This window comes from Oncorhynchus clarkii, chromosome 3 (genome assembly GCF_045791955.1).
Source record: "Oncorhynchus clarkii lewisi isolate Uvic-CL-2024 chromosome 3, UVic_Ocla_1.0, whole genome shotgun sequence".
In the NCBI taxonomy this organism is placed as follows: domain Eukaryota; kingdom Metazoa; phylum Chordata; class Actinopteri; order Salmoniformes; family Salmonidae; genus Oncorhynchus; species Oncorhynchus clarkii.
Window position 1 is genome coordinate 35,987,882 of NC_092149.1, and position 18,735 is coordinate 36,006,616.

An 18,735-nucleotide genomic window follows, 5' to 3' on the forward strand; every position below is an offset into this window, starting at 1 on the left:
TCTGAGAGTATGTGTGTCCATTAGTAGTGTCTCTATAAATAACAAATCCCTGAGAAGTGGGGGAGCAGGAGAGGCATCAGGGTGGCTGGATGGCGTCAGCGGGGATTAGGTAACTAGCCAGTGGAACATAGAGGGTATAGATAGGGCAGAGGACGCCCTACCAGGCCCTGTTACCTGACTGTCTGACAAGGGATCTGAGGTAGCTCTTTCCACCTTCTCCTCCCTCCTTAATCCTCCACCCCCTCCCCTCTCTCCCTCTCTGCAGATAACTTTGTCAACCACTTTGAAAAGAAGACTGTCATCCGCTTCTCATTCACTCAGCCTATTGAGTCCAGTGGTCCCACAGAACTACCCTATGCCTTGACTGCGTTCTTCCCTCTCTCTCCAGATGAAACCCTGCAACTAGTGAGGTCCGGCTGCCCAACAACCTGCCCACTTGACCCCATCCCCTCCTCTAGATCATCTCTGGAGGCCTTCTACCATTCTTCACTTCCCTCATCAACTCATGCCTGACCACTGGTTGCGTCCCCTCTGACTTCAAAAGGGCCCAAGTCGCTCCCCTCCTCAAGAAATCAACACTCCTCTGACATCAAAATCTACAGAACAGTATCCCTTCTTTATTTTCTTTCCAAAACACTTGAGTGTGCTGTCTCTAACCAACTCTCTCACCATCTATCTCAGAACGATCGTCTTGACACCAACCAGTCAGACTTTACGACGGTTCACTCAACCGAGACTGCTCTTCTCTGTGTCATGGAGGCTCTCCGCACTGCCAAAGCTGACACTCTCTCCTCTGTTCTCATCCTCCTAGATCTATCCACTGCCTTCAACTCTGAACCATCAGATCCTCCTCTCCACGCTCTTAGGGCTGGGTGTCTCAGGCTCTACACACGCTTGGATTGCATCTTACCTGGCAAGCCGCTCCTACCAGGTGACGTGGAGAGGATCTGTATCTGCAAGTACTCTCACTACTGGTGTCCCCCAGGGCTCGGTTCTAGGCCCTCTTCTCTCTATATACCAAGTCACTCAGCTCCATCATATCCTCTCATGGTCTCTCCTATCATTCAACTACTCAACTACTTTTATCCTTCCCCCTTCTGACACCCAGGTGGCGAAACGCATCACTGCGTGCCTGGCAGATATCTTAGCTTGGATGTCAGCCCACCACCTCAAGCTCAACATCGACAAGGTGTGGCTGCTCTTCCTCCCGGGGAAGGCCTTCCCGCTCCAAGACCTCTCCATCACAGTTGACAACTCCACGGTGCCCCCCGCCCCGAGAATATAAAGAACATTAGCAAGACCCTGGACAACACCCTGTCGTTCTCTGGAAACGTCAAAGCAGTGACTCGCTCCTGCAGGTTCATACTCTACAACATCCGTAGAGTACGACCCTACCTCACATGGGAAGTGGCACAGGTCCTAATCCAGGCACTTGTCATCTCCTGTCTGGACTATGCTGTTGGCTAGGACCCTGCTTGCGCCTTCAAACCCCTGAAACTTATCCAGAATGCTGCAGCCCGCCTGGTGTTCAAACTTACCAAGTTTTCCCGTGTCACTCCGCTCCTCTGCACACTCCACTGGTTTCCTGTCGAAGCTTGCATCCACTACAATACCATGGTACTTGCCTACAGAGCAGCAAGAGGAACTGCCCCTCTCTACCTTCAGGCTGTACTCAAACCTTACACCTCCAACCCGAGCACTCCATTCTGCCACCTCAGGTGCCTTGACTAGGACAGCAGAGTCCCTGCCCATCTTCCCGAAAACATCTGAAACCCTACCTCTTCAAAGAGTATCTTAAATAATCCCACAGCACTCCCCTCTCGCAGCACCCTCCCTTACTATTTTTTTTATTTCACCTTTATTTAACCAGGTAGGCAAGTTGAGAACAAGTTCTCATTTACAATTGCGACCTGGCCAAGATAAAGCAAAGAAGTTCGACACATACAACGACACAGAGTTACACATGGAGTAAAACAAACATACAGTCAATAATACAGTATAAACAAGTCTATATACGATGTGAGCAAATGAGGTGAGATAAGGGAGGTAAAGGCAAAAAAAAAGGCCATGGTGGCAAAGTAAATACAATATAGCAAGTAAAACACTGGAATGGTACATTTGCAGTGGAAGAATGTGCAAAGTAGAAATACAAATAATGGGGTGCAAAGAGCAAAATAAATAAATAAATACAGTAGGGAAAGAGGTAGTTGTTTTGGCTAAATTATAGGTGGGCTATGTACAGGTGCAGTAATCTGTGAGCTGCTCTGACAGTTGGTGCTTAAAGCTAGTGAGGGAGATAAGTGTTTCCAGTTTCAGAGATTTTTGTAGTTCGTTCCAGTCATTGGCAGCAGAGAACTGGAAGGAGAGGCGGCCAAAGAAAGAATTGGTTTTGGGGGTGACCAGAGAGATATACCTGCTGGAGCGCGTGCTACAGGTGGGTGATGCTATGGTGACCAGCGAGCTGAGATAAGGGGGGACTTTACCTAGCAGGGTCTTGTAGATGACATGGAGCCAGTGGGTTTGGCGACGAGTATGAAGCGAGGGCCAGACAACGAGAGCGTACAGGTCGCAATGGTGGGAAGTATATGGGGCTTTGGTGACAAAACGGATGGCACTGTGATAGACTGCATCCAATTTGTTGAGTAGGGTATTGGAGGCTATTTTGTAAATGACATCGCTGAAGTCGAGGATTGGTAGGATGGTCAGTTTTACAAGGGTATGTTTGGCAGCATGAGTGAAGGATGCTTTGTTGCGAAATAGGAAGCTAATTCTAGATTTAACTTTGGATTGGAGATGTTTAATGTGGGTCTGGAAGGAGAGTTTGCTGATAGCTATTTTATTGAAGAAAAATGTACTTACTATGTGATATGTGGTTGTCCCACCTAGCGATCTTAAGATGAATGCACTAACTGTAAGTTGCTCTGGATAAGAGCATCTGCTAAATTACTAAAATGTAAAAATGTGGCCATAACTGCCACGGCCTACGTCCTGTTCATTTGGCATCAAATGGGAAAAAGACTGACTGAAACAAGGAGGGCCTACCTGTCCTTGTCCAATAAGAAATGCTCATTTTCATTTTCAGTTGTAGAACGTTTAAGAATGTATTTCATTGTGTAACCTAATGAACATGACCCTGAGTTCTGTTTAAACAAACTGCAATGAGGGAGGAAAAAAACCATGCTCACTCAGAATCCATTGCTGTGATCTTAAAATCTCCGCAATCTCTCATTAGCCTGGTCCCAGATCTGTTGGTGCTGTCTTGCCAACTCCTATGGTCATTGTGATGACAAACATGTTGAGTTGTCTATACTGCACTAACAGTTCTGGAACCAGGAACCCATGGCTCTGACTGAGTTAATAGTCTTAAATGTTCTCATACATAGGATGTTATGTGCAGTAGCCTAAGGGACATGATAAGTAAGATCCATTCTCTGCATACTAACTGACTAAAGTAAATGTTCCTGTCTGAGGATTCAGTACATGAATGACAAAACAGGAAGTTCACAACAGACATGAAAAGGTGTTTTCTTTTTTTTCTTGTGTGTGGACAGTACGGAGAACAAAAAACGTTCTCTTTTCTTTCTTTAGTCTAGTGAAGTTGCGTGTTCTCGTGCTATTTCTCTATTTCTCTCTGCTCCATTTTCAAACACTCTCGCGTTGAAAGCCGAGGGGGGAGAAAAGGGACAGATTTCTTTTACTGTAAAAAAAGAAAAGAAAAAGGAGAGCAAAAACATATTCACACAGATAAAAGGGGGGGGGGTTTCCTGAGACAGGAAAAGCTGAAATAGCACACTGCTCGAGCACGAAGAAAAGCTACTTCTATTTCTGACATTCTAAACCGCCAGGGAAGAGAGTGAAAGAGTAAGCTCTGATTCTTAACTGTGTATGAAAACATGATAAGCAGAGACATATTTTCAACAAGTTAGTGCCAACACTGACACCCACTCAAATACCTGTCTGTACCCTACTGAAGAACATACATACCAAGCCGTCTTGAATCTTAAATCAACCAAGATCTATATGTTTATCATTTTTTTGTTCCCAGTGTTTATTGCTCAAAGGGGTGAAGAAATGATAGGCATTCCAAAAATTCCATCTCCATTGTAAAGCCACTTTCAAAGCATAAGCTTTCATCAAACCACCCACTGACTTTTCATCTTGGTCTGCTTTTGTCAACCGTCTTGTTGTTTTCAACAGTGGCTTGAACACAAATGAGAATATAATGACCTGACATGATACAGTCTATCATCTTGTTTTATGTAAAGCACACTCAAAAACAGATCCTGAGCAGTTCCGACTATCGCCACAGGGTGGCTCATGTCCCCACTCCATGTGGGGCTGAGTTGACGAGATGGAATCGCAATGATAGGGATCTCACCAACAGATGTTTGCTAATGGGAGACTGTCAGGAACAGGGGCCTTGAAAGAGCTTGAAAAGGAATGAGCTCCTACAGCATGCTTAACATAGTCCTTACATTGAAGCTTATCTCTTGGATCTGTTGAGAACAGAGCTAAATATCTTGCTGTTGTCAGAGAAAGGGTTTGTTCACATTCTATTTCCTCTCAAATATTGCCCAATTCCCCCCTCACTGATCCAACTACGGTCACACGACAGAGGGCTTAAATTAGGGTCAGTAACTACTTAAATAACAATCGAGGTATGTTCACTAACCTGTCAGTGGGACTGCGTTGGCGGTGCCCATCTCAGGGGCATCCTCTCCCAGGGTGGAGGCTGGTGGTGAGTTCCCGTACCCTGGGGTGCTGGGCCTGCTAGGGGAGCCTGATTCGGGATCACTGGTGGATCCCCAGCGGTCCCCTCCTTGCCCTGCCCTGTTGTCCCCTCCGGACCCGGAACCCCTGCCCCCGTCTCGCCTCTGGTGGACCCGCTGGTGCACAATCATCTGGTGGCGGCTGCGGAACACCTTTCCGCACTCAAAGCACTCGGTGGACTTGGACTGGCTCTGCTGGGATGAGGAGGAACGTCGGCCCTGGCGGGAGGAGGGACGGTACTCTGAGTCGCTCAGGCTCTCGGGAGTGTGCTCCCCAGGGGAGGTGTGGTGGCTACTACCCCCTCCCCCGCTGGCGCTGCTGCGTCTCCCTGAACGTCGCTCCCTCTGCTGGCCCTCCAGGATGTAGTGGCTGCTCTCCTTCTCATACACCACAGTCCCTCCAGCCAGGACCTCATCCCCTTCTCCACCTGCCTTTATACTGTATGCCTCCACAGGCTCAAGAACCCTGCCCCGCGTAGCCAGCTGCCAGGCCTGGTAGCTACAAACTGGGTCCAGCTCGGGGATCCTCTGGCCTAAGCGTCTCTTCTCTTCCTGGGGTTTTACTTCGACAGCTGGCTGGAGGCTGAGGTAGTCCAGGAGGCGCCTTTTGGCACCGAGAGAGTCCCCGTTATCGCTAGGTCTTCTCTGGCCCTGTGTCAGCTGCTTAGCCTGGCTGTGGATCTTCTCGTGGGCCTTCAGACTCTCTCGGTCATGGAACAGGTTTCCACACTTGGAGCAAACCTGGTAAAGGCTTGTGGAGGTCACATTGGTCTCTGGGTCTTGGGCCACGTCGTTGATGGTGGCCGCGGCCTCTTGGGAGTCTGCCCTGGGTTTCCCCCGGCCGGAGGCCTTGGAGCCATTGTGGGTCTTCATGTGGCTCTTGAGGAACCAGGCTTCCCTGAAGCGGCGGCCGCACACCCGACAACAATGCTCAAGGAGGCCTGCGTGTTTCTTCATGTGGGACTTAAGGAACCAGGCCTGTGTGAACACCTGGCCACACGTCTCACAGGGGAAGGCACCATCAGTGACCTGAGTCCCTGCTTCTCCCTCCGTTGCCACTGCCTCCTGACTCACTGGGTTAGTCTCGTCCTCCATGTCGGCTGTGATGTGGACCTTCTCGATGTGACTGAGGAGTTGGTCCTCGCGCTGGGTCTGGTACCCGCACAGACGGCAGCAATATGGCCGCTGCTCAGAGCTCGACTTCTCCCTTTTGACACTCCTCACCGCCGTCTTCCCTATGCCCTCTTCTGTGTTAGCGTCTCCGTTGACGACCCTGTTACAGGCCGAGCTGCTCTTCGTCGGACTGGTTCCACCGTCCAGGCCCTCAGACACACCCACTTCAACTGACCCGTCCTCTTCCTCCTCTGGCCCCTCCTCCTCCTCGGGGTGGTGGCTAGTGAGCGTGCGCAGCTTGTGGCTGCGGATGTGGACCTTGAGGTTGCCCTTCTGGGAGGCGCGGTGGTTGCAGTAGGGGCACTTGTAGGGACGTGCGCCTGTGTGGCGCCGCATGTGCTGCGACAGAGAGCTCTGGAAGGGGAAGCTGCGGCCACACACGTTGCAGTCGTAGGCTGAGGCCTTGTCTTCTTCCCCCTCTTCTCCATCTCCTCCGTGGCTGGCTTGGCCTCCCTCCTCCCCCACCTCCAGCCCTCCTGCCTGAGTCTCCATGGCCTCCACTCCTCCTCCTCCGCTCTCTCTGGGGTTCATGGTGCTAAGCCTCCCACTCCCACTCCCTGCCTGCGCTAGCTCGCTAACAGTGGATCTGCACTGCTATCTGCAGTAGCTCATCTAGCTCTAGCGTTCTCCGTCTATCAGCCAATCCCAATTCTATCTGTCCGTGCTCATCCACTGCCAACTGTAAGGGTGCATCCAGTGTTATTTAGCCCGTGTTCAACAGTCTTTTGCCATCTATCTTCAGTATGCCATCTATCTGTCTTCATCCATGCCCTGACAGTCAGTGAATCCAACACTGTCAATGTCTCTGTACCTGCTACACGGCCCTTTGTAAAATAGCTTACACAGCACTATCGGGAATCGTACATCTCTGGGTACCGTACACTGTGTCAGAAGGAATCAGTCATGGTATATGGCAACACATTAACAAGCTCTATCTCTGGCTGACACTGTTACTCCATGTCTCCTCTCCTGTTCAGTTCACTGGCTGGCCTTTCTTTGGCTTTATTTTTCAGCATATCAGCAGCTTCCAGGTTGCATCACTCTCTGTGAGCTCTCTGCACAGCCTGTGCAGGTCCTCACCCTGAGAGAGAGAGAGAGAGAGAGAGAGAGAGAGAGAGAGAGAGAGAGAGAGAGAGAGAGAGAGAGAGAGAGAGAGAGAGAGAGAGAGAGAGAGAGAGAGAGAGAGAGAGAGAGAGAGAGAGAGAGAGAGAGAGAGAGAGAGAGAGAGAGAGAGAGAGAGAGAGAGAGAGAGAGAAAGAGACAGCGTTAGCATAGCCAAAGCATGCCACTTCACCCACAGTGATCCGTTACACATTTGCATATTCATAACTCCAGGTATGTGTCAGAGCATGCCGCACGTGCGTACGTTTCTATGTTAGTAGCGTGTGTTTGGGGTGATATCATATGTAGGTCTGTTGAAGTGTCAGACAGAGAGGGCCACACTGTGTGTGATTGTGCATGGCGCTGCCACTGACGCCACTCCAGCTGAGTTGACACTTTGCACACAATCGCACCGCAGTGCAACGTTCATTCACATCAGCAGGATCAGCGCCAGCAGCCTGAGCCTAGCCACCATATTCCCCACGCCCGCTTCAACTGACACTATCACATGGCAGGGATCTTAAGCACACAACAGGAAGTGGCTCTTTCTACTCTTCCAGAGTAAAGAGAGAGAGTGAGAGAGAGAGAGAGAGAGAGAGAGAGAGAGAGATATCATTTATGAGTTGCTTTACACTCTCTCTCATGTCTCAATCTCACTGTTGCAAGTTCCACAATTCTGAATGTGGACTCAACAAAAGCCCAATTGAAGTGCAGGACACATACCAACAAAGGACAAAGGCACCAATTAATGTGAACTTTTTTACCTCGAAAAGCCCCTTACTGTATTCAGATTCATTTCAATTTGAAAAGATACCAGAAGAGACTAAAAGGAATAATACATATATAGAAAGGGAGAATGACAGAGGAGTGAGTTGGAGTTATGAGGAAGGATGATTGACAGTATGATTACAGGTTATTACATCATCCACAGCTCATCGGGCTGAGTGACTGACTATCATTATAAGTGTATAATCGAGGATGAGGTGGGAAATGACGGGCTATCAAAACACACACACACACACACACACACACAAACTGCCATCACAGTGAGTAAATGGTGTTGCTTTAACACGGGGAGAGTACAACACCATATGTCAGTTTAACTGTGCCTGTGCAAGTTATCACAAAGCTGTTCTCATCTGCTGCACATGGACATCATACGGATTGAGCAATATGTCAACAGCAAGTCAGGCATGAATGCGATACGTATTGAGGAAAGCCCATTGTACTTGTATCAGAGAGAGAGAGTATCTCAGACGCAAGATTTCACTGGTCCACATGTTACAAACATAAGCCGCTTAAAGTTAAAACCGGTTGAAGACTTTGGTTTCACCTCTATTCTACCCCCCCACCCCCATCCAAAAAAAAAACAAAGCGCTAGTGGTGGTGTTCTCAAAGGTGCTGAAGACAGTATGTTTCATTGAGGGTTACTGAAAGATTCAAGGTCTGAATGCCAGGCACAGCCTAAAATGCTAAACACTCACTGTTAAATAAGTGAGACAGTACAGGTGCATCAAAGCACTCTACCCTTCCCCTTAAGAGACTGCTGCCCTATGTACACAGCCATTGAACACTGGACACTTAAATAATGTTTACATACTGTTTTTACTAACTTTATAAGTATATACTGTATTGTAGTTATGGCTTATTCTATATACCTAGTGCTGTACACAACTTTTCTATTCATATCCTGTCCACACTGTCTATACACACCATTTATATACTCTGAATGTACAAAACATTAGGAACACCTATTACTGAGTTGCACCCTTTTGCTCTCAGAGCACCCTAAATCCGTTGAGGCATGGACTCTACAAGGTGTTGAAAGCCTTCCACAGGGATGCTGGCCCATGTTGACTCCAATGCTTCCCACAGTTGTGTCAAGTTGTCTGGATGTCCTTTGGATGGTGGACCATTCTTGATACACACGGGAGACTGTTCCGAGTGTTGCACTTCTTGATACAAACCGGTGTGCCTAGCGCCGGCTTCCATACCCCGTTCAAAGGCACTTCAATATTTTGCCTCGCCTATTCACACTGAATGGCACAAACCAACAAAGCATGTCAGAATTGTCTCAGGGCTTTAAATGCTTCCCTTAACTTGTCTCCGCCTCTTCATCTACACTGATTGAAGTGGATTTAAAAAAGGTGACATGAATAATGGATCATCGCTTTCACCTGAATTCACCTTTTCATGGAAAGAGCAGGTGTACCTAATGTTTTGTGCGCTCAGTGTTCTGATCTAGGAAAAACTCTAGGGAGTTTTTCCTAGCCACCGTGCTTCTACACCTGCATTGCTTGCTGTTTGGGGTTTTAGGCTGGGTTTCTGTACAGCACTTTGAGATATCAGCTGATGTACGAAGGGCTATATAAATAAATTTGATTTGATTTGATATTTCTTCATTTCTTGTTATCCTTTTTTTACTTTTTGGATTATGTGTGGACTGTTATTGTATTGCTAGATATTAGTGCAACGTAAGAATTTCGCTGCACCTGCGACAACATCTACAAATCTGTGTTCGCAACCAATAGACTTTGATTTGATTTGATTAAAGTCAAGTCTAAGACAGAATGATTTTACTGGCAAAGCATTGAGCCTGAAAGAAAATATATTAGCAATCACACAAAAAAAACTAAGAGACTATAAACTTGACTAAATCACACTAAAACAAGCCTTAAGCAAATTACATAAGGGCATTTCCATTGGTTTATGAAGTATTAAGTGATTCAAACTCATAATTCCTTTACCAAATTGGTAACGAAATTACCCAAAAATCAGTAACGGAATTACTGCAACTGAATTGGCTACAACGGGAAATCAGAGTAGTCACAAACTAGCTCTCTGTCCTCCCTTCCACTGGCACACTGTTATGTTCAGTTGATAACAACCCCTCCCTCTCTCTCAGCCTCTCTCTCCAGTTAATGTCACCTCTCCCAGCACTTACTGACACCTACCCATAAGGCACCTCTCTTTCCATTTAATGTAACCAGCATTTTCACCCACTAAGCACTGGACGTGCATGGACATTGAAAAGTAGTTGAAATGTGGTCAGTCCCCACTGGAGTTGATGTTAACGTCCACAGACAGACGGGACTGGACCAAATCCGAACCTATTATAGACGTATGATTGACAAGTTTGGATAGTACAGTAGAGTATTCTTTTTTTATACGAGAACTACACTCTACTGTATTGTACGGAACTCTACTGTGCTCTACTGCACTTTACTGAACTCAACCCTGCATTACTCTACCCTACTCTAATCTATTCTACTCTACTGCCCTGCTGTGCTGTTTTGAACTGCACTGCACTCTACTGTGCTCTGCTGTGCTGTTTTGAACTGCACTGCACTCTACTGTGCTCTGCTGTGCTGCGCTGTGATGTCCAAACTTGTGAAACATGAGGAGAATGAGATTCAGATACATAACTATACATTTCTGTGCAGTACAGGTCATGTAATTCCGTTACCGTAATTCCGTTACCGGGTGTATATCCACTTCAGTTACTGTAGTTCAATAACTGAGAGTTTTTTTTTTTTTTCAAATTCAAGGTACCATGTCATAGCTGACACCCCACTCTCTCTGCTGACACCCCACTCTCTCTGCAGACATCTTTGAATTTTAATTCGGGGCAGATATTTAACAGAGCTTTTGGAAAACATGGTCACATAAAAACCCGAGGGAGATTTTACCCCAACTCTGTTACCCAAGTTTGCATCTGCACAGTTCTTCCAATAAATTCGTTTTAGTTGAATTGTCTGTAGCAATTGTTAAAAGTATTCCTTGTGCATAGAGTTGTACTTTGAAATCAATGGTTTTTGTTTGGCATCCGTTTTAATGTCAAAGCGTCAATACCTTGGAATCGCCCAGAAGGAATTCACATTGCTGGAAAGGACTGACAAGTAAACCCCTAGATCTGAACAGATCTTCATTCTCCCCCTTTTTCTTCCTTAATATCCCTCCTGTCTGTCTCTTTCCCCATTTAGTCTGAGAGTGGTTACTATTTCTCCAGCCCCATTCCTCAGCTGTTTACCAAATATGTGTTGCGGCGGTGTTCAATTTGTTATTGTTCGACCTGCAGATTGCCCCTTTAATACTTCCTGGTTTATTTCTTCTTGTTTAAGTGTTAAAAAAAGAGGATAATGATCTTATTTGTTATTAAATGGGGTTTGCTGATTGGGTAAGTTTTCAGCGAGCATTAAGCCTGTCATCCACCAGACGGTCACATGTCCAAATTAAACTGTAATGAGATTAGCCTAGCTGAAGGAGAAACAATGTGCTTCCCTCTCAACACAAAGTAAGAAAAAAAATGACAAATTGGCTAATAGTGTCTATGTGTGTCTCTGTGGATGTGTTTAACTATTCTTGTGGGGACTTTTTTAGTAAACAAACAAAAATTTGACAAACTGAGGACATTTTGTTCATCCCCACAAGTTCAAATGCTATTTCTAGGGGGTTTAGGGTTAAGGTAAGAATTAGTGTTAGGGTTAGAATTAGGTTAAGGGTTAGAAGCTAGGGTTAGGTTTTTGGGTTAAGGTTAGGGTAAGAGTACAGGTTAGGGTTAGGTTTAGGGGTTAGGGAAAATAGGATTTTGAATGGGACTAAATTGTGTGTCTCCACAAGGTTAGCTGTATAAGATGTTGTGTGTGTGTGTGTGCGCGCGTGTGTGTGTGTCCAGAGGAACAATGTTACCATTCATTATTAGGACTTCTGTGATGAGTGTTACAGTAATGCAAAAACTACACCCACCACGGGTTTCTTGTCAAAGACTCGATTTCAACATGTCCACCCCCATTCCCCCCACCCCGCTGACCCAAAAAGCTCCTCATAGCCTATGATAAGCCCAACCTTGAATTGAATGCCTTGGCTGTCATGTAGCCCACTCCATCTTGCTAGCGTTGATCCCAACCCTGATACAGATGCATGGTTTGAGAAGGGCTAAGTCTATTATACCGTAGCTCTATAATAGCTCTATAAATGTGTCAGATATACCGATGCACTTTTAACATGTCGTACCATGAGTTTAAAACCCACATAAACCTTCTCAGCTGAGATAAAAGGGGCTGTTAGTGGGGAGGAAGACAAAAACACATTTCCCCCCGCAAAAATGTTGAACTCAGGCAGCTGAAGGTCTAGCTGCTGTGCGAAACGAGGAAATCCGCTCCTATTTTTTTCCCCCCATCGATCCGGAGCCCTTCAAAGAAAGGAGGCCTATTTCCATCTCAGATCTCAGGGAGGATCTTGGGACATCTGGAGCTGGTCTTGCAGCACATTCTTCTGTGTGTCAGGCAGGGAGAGAGGCGAGGAAGGAGGGCAAGAGGGTGAGGAGAGCGGAGGGCTGTAGCTGCACTCTCGTCGTTGTGATGGACGACACCGTCAGCCAGAGGGAGGGCTCTCAATCACAACAAACACCGTGAAGAGAGACGGAGATGTGCAACACACACATCTCCAAACACAGAGGAAGGAGGTGGAGTGATATGGCCGTTAAAAAACACACTCCTTCCAAACCACTATACGCTTTATTAAAACAAATGGCTCAGGGCCATTTCAGTGTGGGGCATCGTCAGCCCTGCTGTCTGTTGTAGCCTCATTGGGACACAGAGCACAGCATTTAAGAAGAACATATACGGATAGAAAATGAAAAGTGGTCTGCTTATTCACACACACACGCGCGTGAACAAATGCACAAAACACGCACAGACACACGCATGCACACATGCCTGCACACGCACAAAAAAAATGTAATTGCCAAACAGAGGGGTGCTTTTACAAAAGTTATCCACACAGATTTCTATGAGGTCCCATGCACACTGTGAGATTTTAACACTGCTCCATACAGAGAGAGAGAGTAAGCTTTGAAAGCGACTGGTACATACTGAGAGCTTCACAGTCAGTCACATGTGTGCTTTGGGCATTAAACACAGAGAACTCTTTAAAATCACACACACACACACACGTTATAGAGACAGGGGCTCATAAAGTGGACACATTCAGTGCTCAGGGCGGGACAGCAGTGGTGTTGACAGAGCCCCCGTCCCCTCGCCTCTCCCTCCATCAACCCCCAAGCCAGCGGATTCTCAGACCAATCAATAATCCATTATGAACAAACTGTGCTTCGCCTCCCCATTCCCGGCATGCAGACAAAGAGCCCTGCTGTAAGCCGTGTGATGGAGAGAACCAGAGAACGAGAAGAAGAGAGGGATAAATAACGACAAGAAGACAGGGAAAGCACAGGCTATTACTTCTGCATGCAACTTTTTAGACAGTGGAGTTATGGTATCTGATGACTTTTGTATGTATGTATGCAGTGCATGTTAATGTACATGTATGAATGACCAATTGGTGTCGCCTGTAGCATACAAACACAAATCGAATCAATTTGATTCTCTGTAGCTTACTTTGTTGTTTAACTTTTCTTGTCATGCTCCCTGTTTATATAGCTGAATGTACTAGCTTGAATGACAATAATGAGGCTTTGCGTTCTAGTGTAGTCCCAGTCCTGCTGTGTGTGTGTGTGTGTGTGTGTGTGTGTGTGTGTGTGTGTGTGTGTGTGTGTGTGTGTGTGTGTGTGTGTGTGTGCGAGTGTATGCATGCATTTGTGAGCACTGCATGCATTTGTGAGCCCTGCACTGTGTGTGGGTGGGACAGGCCCATTTAGTGTTTGGGTGGAGGGCAGCAGAGAAGTCCCACAGCCCAGCACCCTGTGGACTGGCCTGGGACTGTCAAAGCAGGTCACACTCACAGACCGGGAGACCAGCGGGGGGCTCACGGCGTCCATTGTCCAGGGGGGACCCCCCCCCCCATTCTCCGTCCCCTATACCCACCCCAACCATACCCCCCCACCCAACCCCAGCCACAGCCCCAACAGAAACCCACCATGAATGTGTCAGCAGAGACAAAACAATGGAGGGATCCCCCCCCCTCTCTCGAATGGTTGTCTCCAGACATTGGAGAGTGAGGTGGGAGGAGGGTGGTGGATGGAAGAGGAGAGGGGGGGGGGGGTCTCTCTATTTATGTGAGAAGGGTCTTACAAATGAAAAGCACCCACTGCTTGGGTGTGTGTTCGAGGGCTGTAGGAGGCTACGGGGACCAGAGCATGTGTTTGGGTCAACAATGTCATGTTAGATTTCGGAGTGGGCCATGCTGCTGGGGTGACCGCATGGTCAAAGAAAGGAGAGAGGGGTTTTCAACAACAAAAAAACAGTTGTTCTGCAGTACCCGGCCTCCCACCACTAGAATCTGAAGTCAAATGTCTACTGTTTGCTGATGATCTGGTGCTTCTGTCCCCAACCAAGGAGGGCCTACAGCAGCACCTAGATCTTCTGCACAGATTCTGTCAGACCTGGGCCCTGACAGTAAATCTCAGTAAGACAAAAATAATGGTGTTCCAAAAAAGGTCCAGTTCCCAGGACCACAAATACAAATTCCATCTAGACACCGTTGCCCTAGAGCGCACAAAAAAAACTATACATACCTCGGCCTAAACATCAGCGCCACAGGTAACTTCCACAAAGCTGTGAACAATCTGACAGTCAAGGCAAGAAGGGCCTTCTATGCCATTAAAAGAAACATAAAATTTGGCAATTAGGATTTGGCTAAAAACACTTGAATCAGTTATAGAACCCATCGCCCTTTACGGTTATGAGGTCTGGGGTTCGTTCACCAACCAAGAATTCACAAAATGGGACAAACACCAAATTGAGACTCTGCATGCAGAATTCTGCAAATATATCCTCTGTGTACAATGTAAAACACCAAATAATGCATGGGCGATGCCCGCTAATTATCAAAATCCAGAAAAGAGCCATTAAATTCTACAACCACCTAAAAGGAAGCGATTCCCAAACCTTCCATAACAAAGCCATCACCTACAGAGAAATAAACCCGCAAGCTGGTCCTGGGGCTCTGTTCACAATCCCAAACAGACCCCACAGAGCCCCAGGACAGCAACACAATTAGACAAAACAAAATCATGAGAAAACTAAAAGAGAATTACTTGACACATTGGAAAGAATTTACAAAAAAACAGAGCATACTAGAATGCTTTGGCTCTAAACAGAGTGTACAGTGGCAGAATACCTGACTACTGTGACTCACCAAAAATTAAGGACATCTTTGACTAAGTACAGACTCAGTGAGCATAGCCTTGCTATTAAAAAAGGCCACCAAAGGCAGACCTGACTCTCAAGAGAAGACAGGCTATGTGCACACTGCCCACAAAATTAGGTGGAAACTGAGCTGCACTTCCTAACCTTCTGCCAAATGTATGACCATATTAGAGGCACATATTTCCCTCAGATTACACAGATCCACAAAGAAATCGAAAGACAAATCCAATTTTAATAAACTCTCATATCTATTGGGTGAAATACCACAGTGTGCCATCACAGCAGCAAGATTTGTGACCTGTTGCCACAAGAAAAGGGCAACCCGTGAAGAACAAACACCGTTGTAAATACAACCTATATTTATGATTTATTATTTTCCCTTTTGTACATCATTTGCACATCATTACAACACTGTATATCGACATAAAATGACACTTGAAAAGTCATTCATTCTTTTGGAACGTGTGTGAGTGTAATGTTTCCCATTATTGTTTATTTCCCTTTTGTTTATGATCTATTTCACTTGTTTTGGCGATGTAAACATATGTTTCCCATGCCAATAAAGCCCCTTAAATTGAATTGTTCTGGACACTTTGGAATCTGTTTGAGTTGTTCTCACATTTTTCTATTTTGCTTAGGGAATCATTGTCTACTTTGCTCATTGCTCTATTTTGCTCATTACTACACCCCAGCATTTTACTACACCTCAGCATTTTACTACACCCCAGCATTTTACTACACCTCAGCATTTTACTACACCCCAGCATTTTACTACACCTCAGCATTTTACTACACCCCAGCATTTTACTACACCCCAGCATTTTACTACACCTCAGCATTTTACTACACCCCAGCATTTTACTACACCCCAGCATTTTACTACACCCCAGCATTTTACTACACCCCAGCATTTTACTACACCCCAGCATTTTACTACAATTACCAAACACACCAACTTAAAACAACAGTACTCTCTTAGAGAAAAAAGGTGCAATCTAGAACCTAAAGGACAACCCTTTGAAGAACTCCTTTTTGATTTGAGGTAGAACCCTCTTGGGTTTGATGTAGAACCCTTCCCACAGAAGGTTCTACATAGAACCCAATAACCCTATTGGAACCGTTTTTTTCTAAGAGTGTAGTGTACTGTATACTTGTTGCCTGTATGTTGCGCTGTCTAGTCCAAGGCTGCCCCCTTGGTGGAAAAACAGTCCCCCGAATGGCCCACACATCTGCATGGTTAACTCCAGAGGGCTGTGTGTGTGTGTGTGTGTGTGTGTGTTTGCTCCCCCTCACCCCTGTCTGTTTTTCTCACACCACTCGTTAGCCCTAGCTGCTCCCACAGGAACGCCCTGTTTGTATAAATCTGTGTGACCTCTACTCATGACAGCATTCCGCACAAAGATGCAGAGTTGACCACCTAACTAAACCAGAGACTAACTACTGCTGAGCTAAACCACCCAGAGAGATTGAGAGATACAGCAGCGACTTGACATTGAAAGTGATTCGGGCCGGCACAATGTACATAACCGATCAACTGACAGTTATGGATGAAAATAAAATGCAAACCTTTTTTTTTTACCATTCAAATTTCCAAGTTTGTTGTAATAATTATACTTCAATGTATGCTGCTGCATTGTGGGGGGAATTGCCAAGGCAACTGAAGACTAGTTTGCTACAACGTTTTATCATGTTAAGAGTCCGCAGAAACTGCCTAAATCACATGAACACACACATTGACACACAACACACATATATATATATATATATATATATATATACACATATATATATATATATATATATATATATACACATATATACACATATACAGTGCCTTGCGAAAGTATTCGGCCCCCTTGAACTTTGCGACCTTTTGCCACATTTCATTCTTCAAACATAAAGATATAATTATATGTATTTTTTTGTGAAGAATCAACAACAAGTGGGACACAATCATGAAGTGGAACGACATTTATTGGATATTTCAAACTTTTTAACAAATCAAAAACTGAAAAATTGGGCGTGCAAAATTATTCAGCCCCTTTACTTTCAGAGCAGCAAACTCTCTCCAGAAGTTCAGTGAGGATCTCTGAATGATCCAATGTTGACCTAAATGACTAATGATGATAAATACAATCCACCTGTGTGTAATCAAGTCTCCGTATAAATGCACCTGCACTGTGATAGTCTCAGAGGTCCGTCAAAAGCGCAGAGAGCATCATGAAGAACAAGGAACACACCAGGCAGGTTCGAGATACTGTTGTGAAGAAGTTTAAAGCCGGATTTGGATACAAAAAGATTTCCCAAGCTTTAAACATCCCAAGGAGCACTGTGCAAGCAATAATATTGAAATGGAAGGAGTATCAGACCACTGCAAATCTACCAAGACCTGGCCGTCCCTCTAAACTTTCAGCTCATACAAGGAGAAGACTGATCAGAGATGCAGCCAAGAGGCCCATGATCACTCTGGATGAACTGCAGAGATCTACAGCTGAGGTGGGAGACTCTGTCCATAGGACAACAATCAGTCGTATATTGCACAAATCTGGCCTTTATGGAAGAGTGGCAAGAAGAAAGCCATTTCTTAAAGATATCCATAAAAAGTGTTGTTTAAAGTTTGCCACAAGCCACCTGGGAGACACACCAAACATGTGGAAGAAGGTGCTCTGGTCAGATGAAACCAAAATTGAACTTTTTGAACAATGCAAAACGTTACGTTATGTTTGGCGTAAAAGCAACACAGCTCATCACACTGAACACACCATCCCCACTGTCAAACATGGTGGTGGCAGCATCATGGTTTGGGCCTGCTTTTCTTCAGCAGGGACAGGGAAGATGGTTAAAATTGATGGGAAGATGGATGGAGCCAAATACAGGACCATTCTGGAAGAAAACCTGAGACTGGGACGGAGATTTGTCTTCCAACAAGACAATGATCCAAAACATAAAGCAAAATCTACAATGGAATGGTTAAAAAATAAACATATCCAGGTGTTAGAATGGCCAAGTCAAAGTCCAGACCTGAATCCAATCGAGAATCTGTGGAAAGAACTGAAAACTGCTGTTCACAAATGCTCTCCATCCAACCTCACTGAGCTCGAGCTGTTTTGCAAGGAGGAATGGGAAAAAATTTCAGTCTCTCGATGTGCAAAACTGATAGAGACATACCCCAAGCGACTTACAGCTGTAATCGCAGCAAAAGGTGGCGCTACAAAGTATTAACTTAAGGGGGCTGAATAATTTTGCACGCCCAATTTTTCAGTTTTTGATTTGTTAAAAAAGTTTGAAATATCCAATAAATGTCGTTCCACTTCATGATTGTGTCCCACTTGTTGTTGATTCTTCACAAAAAAATACAGTTTTATATCTTTATGTTTGAAGCCTGAAATGTGGCAAAAGGTCGCAAAGTTCAAGGGGGCCGGATACTTTCGCAAGGCACTGTATATATATATATATATATATACACATATATATATACACACATATACATATATATATATATACACATACACACACACACACACACACACATATATATGTACATACTGTACATACATACATACATATATATATATATATTTATTACA

The 18,735-nt window shown here is 45.4% G+C and overlaps 1 protein-coding gene across 3 annotated transcripts in view; it reads right to left on the minus strand.

The window, feature by feature from the left end:
- LOC139394473 (zinc finger protein 516-like) overlaps window positions 1–18,735 on the minus strand; it is a 67,963-nt gene that overhangs the window by 30,205 nt on the left and 19,023 nt on the right. For all 3 annotated transcript variants that reach the window (XM_071142563.1, XM_071142554.1, XM_071142546.1), the window contains exon 2: window positions 4,673–7,023. In XM_071142563.1, coding sequence (XP_070998664.1) covers window positions 4,673–6,473 — 1,801 coding nt within the window. In that variant the 5' untranslated portion in view covers window positions 6,474–7,023. The remainder of the gene's footprint in view (window positions 1–4,672; window positions 7,024–18,735) is intronic.